We start from the raw sequence: 14,155 nt of genomic DNA on the forward strand, positions 1-14,155 counted from the left end.
GTAGAGACACGAAACAAAAACCTCTATGTAGGTCTCACTCAGGACTACCACTGGACAAAAGTATTGGACACCTAGGACTAGCACCAGCCAAAATGCGGACCCGACCAACGCTGCTTGCAGCTTTAATTAGGGTCCGCCCTGTACCCTGTATAAAGGACTCCCACAGGGAGTCCTTTATACAGGGTACAAAGGAACCTATTGTTATTGTAAGGTTTTATTATTATTCCGCAGCTTTGCGGACTACTTTGCCCCCCTTAACATGCTTCAAAACTCACCAAATTTTTCGCACACATAAAAAAACGCGAACAAAACTCTTTGGTAAAAATACCAAACCCCAAAAATCACAATTGCTCTCTAGCGCCCCCTAGGAAGAAAACTGCCTCTAACTCCCAGTACGAATGTCGTAGAAACATGAAACAAAAAGCTCTATGTAGGTCTTACTTAGACCTACTTTTCATTAATTTATATCTTCGGGCAAAATTCACAGAAGTTGGCAATTCCCCGTTCAAGACTAAAAATGACTAAAAACACAAATTTTTACGTCTTTGACCTCTAATTTGACCCCCTTAAAATACTTCAAACTCACCAAAATTCTCACACACATCAGGACTGGTGGAAACTGCGATCTTAGAGACATGAAACAAATACCAGAGGAAAACTCTGACAAAACTGCTTGTAACTTCCGGTAGGAACGTCTTAGAGACATGAAACAAATACCTCTATGTAGTCTCGCTTAGACCTACTTTTCATTAATTAATTTCTTCGGGCTAAAATCTACAGGAAGTTGGCAATTTCCCCTTCAAGACAAAAAATGACTAAAAACACTCGTTTTTGATTTTGAGCTGTAATTCCACCCCCTTAAAATACTTCAAAACTCACCAAAATTCTCACACACATCGGGACTGGTGGAAACTGCGATCTAAAAAAAAAACCGAATCCCAAAACTCAAAATTGTGCTCTACATAATTTTTGGAAAAAACAGAGAAAAAACTGCTCCTCAGAGGAAAACTCTGACAAAACTGCTTGTAACTTCCGGTAGGAACGTTTTAGAGACATGAAACAAATACCTCTATGTAGGTCTCGCTTAGACCTACTTTTCATTAATTAATTTCTTCGGGCTAAAATCTACAGGAAGTTGGCAATTTCCCCTTCAAGACAAAAAATGACTAAAAACACTCGTTTTTGATTTTTGAGCTGTAATTCCACCCCCTTAAAATACTTCAAAACTCACCAAAATTCTCACACACATCGGGACTGGTGGAAACTGCGATCTAAAAAAAAAACCGAATCCCAAAACTCAAAATTGTGCTCTACATAATTTTTGGAAAAAACAGAGAAAAAAACTGCTCCTCAGAGGAAAACTCTGACAAAACTGCTTGTAACTTCCGGTAGGAACGTCTTAGAGACATGAAACAAATACCTCTATGTAGGTCTCGCTTAGACCTACTTTTCATTAATTAATTTCTTCGGGCTAAAATCTACAGGAAGTTGGCAATTTCCCCTTCAAGACAAAAAATGACTAAAAACACTCGTTTTTGATTTTTGAGCTGTAATTTCACCCCCTTAAAATACTTCAAAACTCACCAAAATTCTCACACACATCGGGACTGGTGGAAACTGCGATCTAAAAAAAAAAACGAATCCCAAAACTCAAAATTGTGCTCTACATAATTTTTGGAAAAAACAGAGAAAAAAACTGCTCCTCAGAGGAAAACTCTGACAAAACTGCTTGTAACTTCCGGTAGGAACGTTTTAGAGACATGAAACAAATACCTCTATGTAGGTCTCGCTTAGACCTACTTTTCATTAATTAATTTCTTCGGGCTAAAATCTACAGGAAGTTGGCAATTTCCCCTTCAAGACAAAAAATGACTAAAAACACTCGTTTTTGATTTTTGAGCTGTAATTCCACCCCCTTAAAATACTTCAAAACTCACCAAAATTCTCACACACATCGGGACTGGTGGAAACTGCGATCTAAAAAAAAAACCGAATCCCAAAACTCAAAATTGTGCTCTACATAATTTTTGGAAAAAACAGAGAAAAAAACTGCTCCTCAGAGGAAAACTCTGACAAAACTGCTTGTAACTTCCGGTAGGAACGTTTTAGAGACATGAAACAAATACCTCTATGTAGGTCTCGCTTAGACCTACTTTTCATTAATTAATTTCTTCGGGCTAAAATCTACAGGAAGTTGGCAATTTCCCCTTCAAGACAAAAAATGACTAAAAACACTCGTTTTTGATTTTTGAGCTGTAATTCCACCCCCTTAAAATACTTCAAAACTCACCAAAATTCTCACACACATCGGGACTGGTGGAAACTGCGATCTAAAAAAAAAACCGAATCCCAAAACTCAAAATTGTGCTCTACATAATTTTTGGAAAAAACAGAGAAAAAAACTGCTCCTCAGAGGAAAACTCTGACAAAACTGCTTGTAACTTCCGGTAGGAACGTCTTAGAGACATGAAACAAATACCTCTATGTAGGTCTCGCTTAGACCTACTTTTCATTAATTAATTTCTTCGGGCTAAAATCTACAGGAAGTTGGCAATTTCCCCTTCAAGACAAAAAATGACTAAAAACACTCGTTTTTGATTTTTGAGCTGTAATTTCACCCCCTTAAAATACTTCAAAACTCACCAAAATTCTCACACACATCGGGACTGGTGGAAACTGCGATCTAAAAAAAAAACGAATCCCAAAACTCAAAATTGTGCTCTACATAATTTTTGGAAAAAACAGAGAAAAAAACTGCTCCTCAGAGGAAAACTCTGACAAAACTGCTTGTAACTTCCGGTAGGAACGTTTTAGAGACATGAAACAAATACCTCTATGTAGGTCTCGCTTAGACCTACTTTTCATTAATTAATTTCTTCGGGCTAAAATCTACAGGAAGTTGGCAATTTCCCCTTCAAGACAAAAAATGACTAAAAACACTCGTTTTTGATTTTTGAGCTGTAATTCCACCCCCTTAAAATACTTCAAAACTCACCAAAATTCTCACACACATCGGGACTGGTGGAAACTGCGATCTAAAAAAAAAACCGAATCCCAAAACTCAAAATTGTGCTCTACATAATTTTTGGAAAAAACAGAGAAAAAAACTGCTCCTCAGAGGAAAACTCTGACAAAACTGCTTGTAACTTCCGGTAGGAACGTCTTAGAGACATGAAACAAATACCTCTATGTAGGTCTCGCTTAGACCTACTTTTCATTAATTAATTTCTTCGGGCTAAAATCTACAGGAAGTTGGCAATTTCCCCTTCAAGACAAAAAATGACTAAAAACACTCGTTTTTGATTTTTGAGCTGTAATTTCACCCCCTTAAAATACTTCAAAACTCACCAAAATTCTCACACACATCGGGACTGGTGGAAACTGCGATCTAAAAAAAAAAACGAATCCCAAAACTCAAAATTGTGCTCTACATAATTTTTTGGAAAAAACAGAGAAAAAACTGCTCCTCAGAGGAAAACTCTGACAAAACTGCTTGTAACTTCCGGTAGGAACGTCTTAGAGACATGAAACAAATACCTCTATGTAGGTCTCGCTTAGACCTACTTTTCATTAATTAATTTCTTCGGGCTAAAATCTACAGGAAGTTGGCAATTTCCCCTTCAAGACAAAAAATGACTAAAAACACTCGTTTTTGATTTTTGAGCTGTAATTTCACCCCCTTAAAATACTTCAAAACTCACCAAAATTCTCACACACATCGGGACTGGTGGAAACTGCGATCTAAAAAAAAACCGAATCCCAAAACTCAAAATTGTGCTCTACATAATTTTTTGGAAAAAACAGAGAAAAAACTGCTCCTCAGAGGAAAACTCTGACAAAATTGCTTGTAACTTCCGGTAGGAACGTCTTAGAGACATGAAACAAATACCTCTACGTAGGTCTTGTTATATATTGTATTTCGTCAGAATGCCAAATTTTGGCACCTGGCAACCCGGCCCGAGTTTTATGTTGTCTATTTTTCTAGCGAACTCTTGTCATATTTGCTCATGTTGATGACGATGCAAAGAAAGTTCCTCAATGCACTTGCTGGCTCCTCCTCTTCCTGCCGCAGGGCGCCCTCACCCAGCTCATCCAGTACTACCACGGCTTCCACAAGGTCCTCAACCAGCCCACCTTCCGCAGCCTGCCGGTCCGCTCGGAGCTCATCAACCTGCACCACCTGATGGTGGAGGTCAAGAAGCACAAGCCCAACTTCTGATCATGAACAACAACCAAGTGTGCTGTCCTTTTCATGTGCCTGCTGGTCCTTTCAAAGTAAAAGTTGTGTTCGAGTCCGACCAGAACTCTCCTGCTACTTGGACGCCCGCACACTTGTGTCTTTTCAGCTGCGAGCTCCAGGAGAAGGCGCCGCGGCAGACGCCGCAGTGGAAGGGTTTCTCGCCGGTGTGGGGCTGAGGCCGCCCTTTCGGGAGAAGCTCTTCCCGCAGAGCGAGCAGTCGAATGGTTTCTCCTGCGTGTGCGTCCTGGCGTGCTGCTGCAGCGTGTGGCGCAGCGTGAAGCGGCGCCGGCCCACGTGTCGGCTCATGTTCTCCTTCTGGGAGAACTTCTTGCCGCAGAGCGAGCAGCTGAACGGTTTCTCTCCCGTGTGGATCTTCTTGTGCAGGTTGAGGTTGGACTTGGAGTAGAAGCTCTTCCCGCACTCCGAGCAGGTGGTGGATGTGTCGTGTGCCGTCGGAGCTGTCCCTCCTCCACCCTCATCTTCATCCGTCCTGGCCGCCCGGGACTTGGTGAGCTGCTCTTTAACGCGGGGGTTCTTCTCTGCGCCCGCCACCACCTTGAAGACGTCCACATTTTAGTGCAAACACGCGTTTAAACATGCATTTTCACATCCCAATATTACTTCTGCGCTACTTAAAGGAATTATCAATACAAATATAAAAATGCTAGCATGCTAACAGTTAGCATGTGTCAAGTACCAAGTTATAGCACTCTTCGATGTTTGGCTGCAAAATTGGCTTAAAAAAAGTTACCACAGTTTAGCATGCTGATAGTTAGCATGAGTCAAGTACCTAGTTGTGAGTCTGAGGCGTTTGGCTGCAAAATTGGCTAAAAAAAAGTTAGCATGCTAACAGTTAGCATGTGTCAAGCACCAAGTTATAGCATGCTAACAGTTAGCATGTGTCAAGTACCAAATTATGGAACTCTTCGATGTTCGGCTGCAAAATTGGCTAAAAAAACAGTTAGCACGTTAATGTTAGCATGCTGACAGTTAGCGTGAGTCAAGTACCTAGTTGTGAGTCTGAGGCGTTTGGCTGCAATATTGGCTAAAAAAAAGTTAGCACACTAATGTTAACATGCTAAAAGTTAGCATGTGTCAAGTACCAAGTTATAGAACTCTTAGATGTTCGGCTGCAAAATTGGCTTAAAAAAAAAAGTTAGCACGCTAATGTTAACGTGCTAGCATGCTAACAGTTAGCATGTGTCAAGTACCTAGTTGTGAGCCTGAGGCGTTTGGCTGCAAAATTGGCTAAAAAAAAAGTTAACACGCTAATGTTAACATGCTAGCATGCTAACAGTTAGCATGTGTCAAGTACCAAGTTATAGCACTCTTCGATGTTCGGCTGCAAAATTGGCTTTAAAAAAAAGTTAGCATGTTAATGTTAGCATGCTGACAGTTAGCATGAGTCAAGTACCTAGTTGTGAGTCTGAGGCGTTTGGCTGCAAAATTGGCTAAAAAAAAGTTACCACGCTAATGTTAACGTGCTAGCATGCGTCAAGCACCAAGTTATAGCATATTAATGTTAACGTGTTAGCATGCTAACAGTTAGCATGTGTCAAGTACCAAGTTATAGAACTTTAAGGTGTTCGGCTGCAAAATTCGCAAAAAAAAGTTAGCACGTTAATGTTAGCATTCTGACAGTTAGCATGAGTCAAGTACCTAGTTGTGAGTCTGAGGCGTTTGGCTGCAAAATTGACCCAAAAAAAGTTACCACGCTAATGTTAACGTGCTAGCATGCTAACAGTTAGCATGTGTCAAGCACCAAGTTATAGCATATTAATGTTAACGTGTTAGCATGCTAACAGTTAGCATGTGTCAAGTACCAAGTTATAGAACTTTTAGGTGTTCGGCTGCAAAATTCGCAAAAAAAAGTTAGCACGTTAATGTTAGCATGCTGACAGTTAGCATGAGTCAAGTACCTAGTTGTGAGTCTGAGGCGTTCTGCTGCAAAATTGGCTAATAAAAAAAAAAAAGTTAGCACGCTAATGTTAAAATGCTAACAGTTAGCATGTGTCAAGCAGCAAGTTGTAGGACTGAGATGTTCGGCCACAAAATTCGGGGGCAGGTATTTGTATGACGTGACGTCACAACACCGGAAGTATACTACCCAAGGGGGCGTGGCTACAGGGTAGGGTTGCCAAACGGGAATGCATGCACGTTAAAGAATTTTACAATACATTTCCTACCGCTTGTCCCTTTTGGGGACGCGGGCGGGTGCGATGCATTAGTAAATGATCCACTAAACCTCCTCAAACATGTGGTAGGTTTTAAAAAAGAGGTTGGCAGAGTAAATCGAACGACGATGTGTATTCTGTAAAAGACCTTTTTAACCTTCACGCTTGCAACGATCGGTGCAACATTTGCCGTCTTTTAAGACGTTTAAACGTCACCGAGTGGACAAAACGCGCGTAGAATGAACGCATTCAGCAGCTTAGCAGCTGTTAGCTTGGGCTAATGCTAGCTACGTGCTAACAAGGACATTTTTCTTGAAGTGACAGGATGACAAACCTTCCATTTGCCGCTTTGGCGCCTTTAAATCGATCTCTCCTCGCTTCGAAACAAATCCCGATTAATGAACTTTTTTATTTGACTCTTTTTAATACTTCGGCCTCAACCTCCAACTCGCCTTTTTCTTCGCTTCATTGTGGGCGTCAACGGCGCTTGGTCGCCCCCTGGGGGACTGGAGTGTGCTCGCCGGCTGTCGTGACGTCACTACAATACAAAAATATACGAGTAGAGGACGCGTTAGCTTAGCATTATTATTATTAATATTACTGCGACGATGTTTACTTCCTGCTTTTCAAAATAGAACTACCTTGTTAGGAGCAGGCCTGTTTATTGTTGTTAATGATATTGCGCACAGTAAAGACGAAATGCAGTTCAACTATGTTTATATTTAGATGTTAAAGAGATAAATATATATACACGGTTACTACTTTTGAGTTATGTAGATGCGTATTGTTTACTAACAAGCAAAAACTACAATCCAATATTCATGCGTTTGTATTCCAGATAACATACAAGCTTTATATGAAAAGGTAAACAAAAACCGCCATCAAAAGCCCCAAAAAATAATAATATTAATTAGGGATGTCCAATAATGGCTTTTTGCCGATATCCGATATTGGCCAACTGTTTAATTACCGATACCGATATCAACCGATATATGCAGTCGTGGAATTAACACATTATTATGCCTAATTTGGACAACCATGTATGGTGAAGATAAGGTACTTTTTAAAAATAATAATAAAATAAGATAACTAAATTAAAAACATTTTCTTGAATAAAAAAGAAAGTAAAACAATATAAAAACAGCTACATAGAAACTAGTAATTAATGAAAATGAGTAAAATTAACTGTTAAAGGTTAGTACTATTAGTGGAGCAGCAGCACGCACAATCATGTGTGCTTACGGACTGTATCCCTTGCAGACTGTATTGATATATATTGATATATAATGTAGGAACCAGAATATTGATAACAGAAAGAAATGGGGGGAGGGAGGTTTTTTGGGTTGGTGCACTAATTGTAAGTGTATCTTGTGTTTTTTATGTTGATTTAATTTAAAAAAAACAAAAAAAAAACGATACAGATAATAAAAAAGCCGATACCGATAATTTCCGATATTACATTTTAACGCATCCCTAGTTTTTTTCACCAAGTACGACCATAATGACCAACGTTGAAATACAGGAGCGTGGTAGGCCTAAATATTCATTAAAAACCAGGCAGTTTTTATTTCACAAATATCTTTGGCCACTGCAACGTAGCACAGTTTGAACAGTAACACTGTGTTTGAATATATAAGTCATTCTTCAGCGCACCACGGTTTGAGGATCACCGCCTTGTACTAATACAACGCCACATTTCATACCGAACTATGATAATCATTTATTGAACACAACTAGGGATGTCCGATAATGGCTTTTTGCCGATATCCGATATGCCGACATTGTCCAACTCTTTAATTACCGATACCGATATCAACCGATACCGATATCAACCGATATATACAGTCGTGGAATTAACACATTATTATGCCTAATTTGGACAACCAGGTATGGTGAAGATAAGGTACTTTTTTTTAAAAATTAATCAAATAAAATAAGATAAATAAATTTTTAAAAAATTATTGAATAAAAAAGAAAGTAAAACAATATAAAAACAGTTACATAGAAACTAGTAATTAATGAAAATGAGTAAAATTAACTGTTAAAGGTTAGTACTATTAGTGGAGCAGCAGCACGCACAATCATGTGTGCTTACGGACTGTATTCCTTGCAGACTGTATTGATATATATTGATATATAATGTAGGAACCAGAATATTAATAACAGAAAGAAACAACCCTTTTGTGTGAATGAGTGTAAATGGGGGAGGGAGGTTTTTTGGGTTGGTGCACTAATTGTAAGTGTATCTTGTGTTTTTTATGTGGATTTAATAATTTTAAAAAAACGATACTGATAATAAAAAAAAACAATACCGATATTACATTTTAACGCATTTATCGGCCGATAATATCGGCAGACCGATATTATCGGACATCTCTAAACACAACTGTAATAAAGCTAAGTAGCATCAAGTAAAAGTTTTATTTTGACAAGTTCATTTGTTTAAAGCCAATTCAAAACTGCAATGCGGCTTATGTGTTCATTGTAAAAGTAAACAAAACACAATAAATGGGCAGGAACTACAAAAACAGCAAAGTTCCTTAAACATTTGGTCCATAGCAGGGGTGTCCAAACTTTTTCCACTGAGGGCCGCACACTGAAAAAATCAAAGCAAGCGGGGGCCATTTTGATATTTTTTATTTAAAAAACCAATACAATATATGTATAACAAATATACATGTAGGCCTCCACTCAGGCTTGATCCCGGGGACCCCAAAGGGTTTTTGGTCCAAAAAAGATTTAAAAAAATGTGTCATTATTCAGTATTATTATTTTTATTATTATTCACGTTTTAAATCTCTAGATCAGGGGTCGGCAACCCAAAATGTTGAAAGAGCCATATTGGACCAAAAATAAAAAAACAAATCTGTCTGGAGCCGCAAAAAATGAAAAGCCATATTACATACAGATAGTGTGTCATGAGATATAAATTGAATTAAGAGGACTTAAAGTAAACTAAATGAGCTCAAATATAGCTACAAATGAGGCATGATGATACAATATGTGCATATAGCTAGCCTAAATAGCATGTTAGCATCGATTAGCTTGCAGTCATGCAGTGACCAAATATGTCTGATTAGCACTCCACACAAGTCAATAACATCAACAAAACTCACCTTTGTGCATTCACGCACAACGTTTAAAGTTTGGTGGACAAAATGAGACAAAAAAAGAAGTGGCATAAAACACGTCCTAGAAAGTCGGAGAAAGTTAGACATGTAAACAAACTATACGGTGAGTTCAAGGACCGCCAAAATGAGTAGGACAAAACGGCGCTCGCCAAATACTCGAATCAGTGAAGCATGTTTCATATAAACAGTGTGATTTATAACAATTAGGGAGGTTTGTGTCATGTTTGTCCTCCTACACAAACCATATTAAAACAAAAAATATATTTTTTTCCCCCCATCTTTTTCCATTTTTCATACATTTATGAAAAAGCTCCAGAGAGCCACTAGGGCGGCGCTAAAGAGCCGCAGGTTGCCGACCCGTGCTCTAGATCAACATTAAGTCAATATAATGTTTTTAAAGATTTAAGTTGTATGCTCTTTTTGTCAAAGAAAACCCAGTTTTTTATGGAAAAAACACAAAATATGCAATATTTTCCCCCAATAAAATTTTTAAGTGGAATATTTGACATTATATAATAATTGTAGCCTTAAAAATGTCAATAACTCATAACAGCATTGATTTTAATTCATTATTATTTTTTGAGCAATGACACTTCAAAACAAATCACACTAAAATTATTGGGGATCCAAAACTCATTAAAGTGTTAAAAAAATAAATTATACGTTTTTTTTTACTGTTTACTTTGAACACAATAATCTCAACTAGGGATGTCCGATAATATCGGCCTGGCGTTAAAATGTAATATCGGAAATTATCGGTATCGTTTTTTTTATTATCTGTATCAGGTTTTTTTTGGTGTTTTTTTTATTTTTATTAAATCAACATAAAAAACACAAGATACACTTACAATTAGTGCACCAACCAAAAAAACCTCCCTCCCCCCATTTCTTTCTGTTATCAATATTCTGGTTCCTACATTATATATCAATATATATCAATACAGTCTGCAAGGGATACAGTCCGTAAGCACACATGATTGTGCGTGCTGCTGCTCCACTAATAGTACTAACCTTTAACAATAGAGATGTCCGATAATATCGGTCTGCCGATATTATCGGCCGATAAATGCGTTAAAATGTAATATCGGAAATTATCGGTATCGTTTTTTTTATTATCAGTATCGGTTTTTTTGTTTGTTTGTTTTTTTTGTTTTTTTTATTAAATCCACATAAAAAACATAAGATACACTTACAATTAGTGCACCAACCCAAAAAACCTCCCTCCCCATTTACACTCATTCACACAAAAGTGTTGTTTCTTTCTGTTATTAATATTCTGGTTCCTACATTATATATCAATATATATCAATACAGTCTGCAAGGGATACAGTCCGTAAGCACACATGATTGTGCGTGCTGCTGGTCCACTAATAATACTAACCTTTAACAGTTAATTTTACAAATTTTCATTAATTACTAGTTTCTATGTAACTGTTTTTATATTGTTTTACTTTCTTTTTTATTCAAGAAAATGTTTTTAATTTATTTATCTTATTTTATTTTATTCATTTTTTTAAAAAGTACCTTATCTTCACCATACCTGGTTTTCCAAATTAGGCATAATAATGTGTTAATTGCACGACTGTATATATCGGTTGATATCAGTATCGGTAATTAAAGAGTTGGACAATATCGGCATATCTGATATCGGCAAAAAGCCATTATCGGACATCCCTATTTAACAGTTAATTTTACTCATTTTAATTAATTACTAGTTTCTATGTAACTGTTCTTATATTGTTTTACTTTCTTTTTTATTCAAGAAAATGTTTTTAATTTAGTTATCTTATTTTATTATTATTTTTAAAAAGTACCTTATCTTCACCATACCTGGTTGTCCAAATTTGGCATAATAATGTGTTAATTGCACGACTGTATATATCGGTTGATATCGGTATCGGTTGATATCGGTATCGGTAATTAAAGAGTTGGACAATATCGGCATATCGGATATCGGCAAAAAGCTATTATTGGACATCCCTATTTAACAGTTAATTTTACTCATTTTAATTAATTACTAGTTTCTATGTAACTGTTTTTATATTGTTTTACTTTCTTTTTTATTCAAGAAAATGTTTTTAATTTAGTTATCTTATTTTATTTTATTTTTTAAAAAGTACCTTATCTTCACCATACCTGGTTGTCCAAATTAGGCATAATAATGTGTTAATTCCCCGACTGCATATATCGGTTGATATCGGTATCGGTTGATATCTGTATCAGTAATTAAAGAGTTGGACAATATCGGAATATCTGCAAAAAGCCATTATCGGACATCCCTAATCTCAACTTCAGATCGATCCGCCAATTATACATTTTATTGTTGTTTATGTTTTTTGTGTGTTCGTTTGAGGCCCTTCTTTTTAAAAAACAAAAACAGCTCAGTTTTTTATATGGCAAACACAAAATATGCAACATTTTCCCCAAAAAATATCTCAAAGTGGAATATTTAACGTGACGTAATTGGAGCCTTTTGAATAGGTCAATAATTCATGACGACATTGATTTTGATTCATTATTATTTTTTAAAGAAAGAAACAGCCTGCATGGCAGCTTTGTGTTATTAGAGTCAACATTGCAACATTTCACCTGTTTGCTCTTTTATACCATTTTTTAATGTTTTTAATTTTTTCCAATCGTATTTTTAAAATGTGCCGTGGGGCCGTTAAAAAAATGGCCCCCGGGCCGCACTTTGGCCCGCGGCATAGGCCGTATAGGCAAATGCTAAGGGCGCCGTCCATCAGGGGGCGCCACGCCACTGCCACAAATGTTGGAGAAAAAAAAAAAAAAAAAAAAAGTTGGTACTATTATTTCTAAATACAAAAAATAATCCCACGTTAATTAAAATGCAAAGTAAAGCCTATTTAATAGAAATATTATTTGTTACGACATTACGCCCCCATCCCCCCGCACGGTGCGCCCCTCCCTTCCCGTATCATGACTCTTACCACATCAAAAAATCCACACAAGATGTCAAAACGGCCAAAACTGTCAGGTGCCCAGGGAAGAAAAAAGAGAAAAGAGGAGGAGAAACGAGAAAAAGACAGAGGTAGCAGGTAGGTAGCGTTAGCCTACATGAAATTATTTGTCTGTTACAGAATGTGATAGTAACCTGGCTTTTTAGCATTAAGCTAATGTTACATGATTCGGCAATTGCTAATCAATAAATAGCTAGTTCTGTTTTAACGTCGGGTTAATATTGTGGAGGGGGCTAAATTGTTATGGAAAATAATAATGTAACGTTAGGTAATTACAGTACTCCCACCTTACATTCCTCAGGGACATTTGTATTAGATCTTTTACGCAGGTGTTTTTTGTTGACATTGTTATTGCCTTCTGGTTAGCTAATGTTTGCCCTGCAGGTAATAGTCACTTTTCCACCCCTTTATATATTAGGTATAGTTGTAAGCCTAGTTGTTAAAGTGCACATCATTAATGTTAATTAAGCAATATCACATGAGAGGGAATGCTGTTTTTTAATTTGAGCACTGCTGTGATTCGGTTAACACGCGAAGTCCCAGAGAAGGGTCAATTGACATTTTTACCTAGAAAACACACAAGAGGGTCATTTGACCCCTAGTCCCCCCTGTGGACACTCCTTTTGTTATGAAAATGTGGCTGTTAGTGGCACACGGCAGGGGGCCACTTGAGCCTGTGTGGGGGAGGGGACCTTACAGCTCAAGCTTTAGTTCTGAGGTAGGTTGTGTGTGTTTTTGCAAGGATCAACAGAATGAAGGGATCAACACTCTGACATTTATTGTTAAAAAAAATACAAAACAAAACATATTTACAAAGAATGAAAAAGCAACTGTTTTCCCAGTTTTGGTGTGGAGGGTTGTTGCAGAAGCAATTGTTATTTTTGTGTGCCAAAAATAGTTTAAAAAAAAAAATTTACAAAGAAAAAAGCATATTTACAAAGAATGAAAAACCATGTCCATGTAAACGTGACTGACATACATTTGAGCAGTCACTCACAATCCTGGCACTGCCATTGCTCCTTTCGGCATTTCCCACATGTATAATTTTTCTGTCTACCTAGACAAACTGCCCCTAACAGCCTCATTACCATAACAAAATGAGTGATTAGTGTATTCGGGAAAAGCGTCGGGCCAAATGACCCCTCTCTGGGTCTTCTAGGTAGACAGAAAAATGCTGGGACTTCTAATTAAAGATACTCATAACATTCTCATATAATATGTTCATTTGCTTTCTTTAAGTAAAAAAAAAGGTCAAAGACAAAGCTATTCGGTTTCTTGTGATATACACTTCACTGCCGATCTGGGGGGGGGGGGGGGGGGTGGCGCCACCTAAAATCTTGCCTAGGGCGCCAGATTGGTTAGGGCCAGGCCTGCCGGAAGTAGCGTGACGTCACAGGTTGAAAGGTTCCTCACATTTCCCCATTGTTTACACCAGCAGCGAGAGCGATTCGGACCGAGAAAGCGACGATTACCCCATTAATTTGAGCCAGGATGAAAGATTCGTGGATGAGGAACGTGAGAGCGAAGGACTAGAATGCAGTGCAAGACATATCTTTTTTCGCTCTGACCGTAACTTAGGTACAAGCTGGCTCATTGGATTCCACACTCTCTCCTTTTTCTATTGTGGATCAC

At 37.6% G+C, this 14,155-nt stretch overlaps 1 protein-coding gene across 2 annotated transcripts in view; it reads left to right on the forward strand.

Annotated features, from left to right (window-relative positions):
• Positions 1-5,199, forward strand: part of vps52 (VPS52 subunit of GARP complex) — a 67,344-nt gene extending 62,145 nt beyond the window's left edge. For both annotated transcript variants that reach the window (XM_062046926.1, XM_062046925.1), the window contains exon 20: positions 4,073-5,199. In XM_062046926.1, the coding sequence (XP_061902910.1) occupies positions 4,073-4,219 (147 nt within the window). In that variant the 3' untranslated portion in view covers positions 4,220-5,199. The remainder of the gene's footprint in view (positions 1-4,072) is intronic.
• The last annotated feature ends 8,956 nt before the right edge of the window (positions 5,200-14,155 follow it).

This window comes from Entelurus aequoreus, linkage group LG05, assembly GCF_033978785.1.
Source record: "Entelurus aequoreus isolate RoL-2023_Sb linkage group LG05, RoL_Eaeq_v1.1, whole genome shotgun sequence".
NCBI classification, from domain to species: domain Eukaryota; kingdom Metazoa; phylum Chordata; class Actinopteri; order Syngnathiformes; family Syngnathidae; genus Entelurus; species Entelurus aequoreus.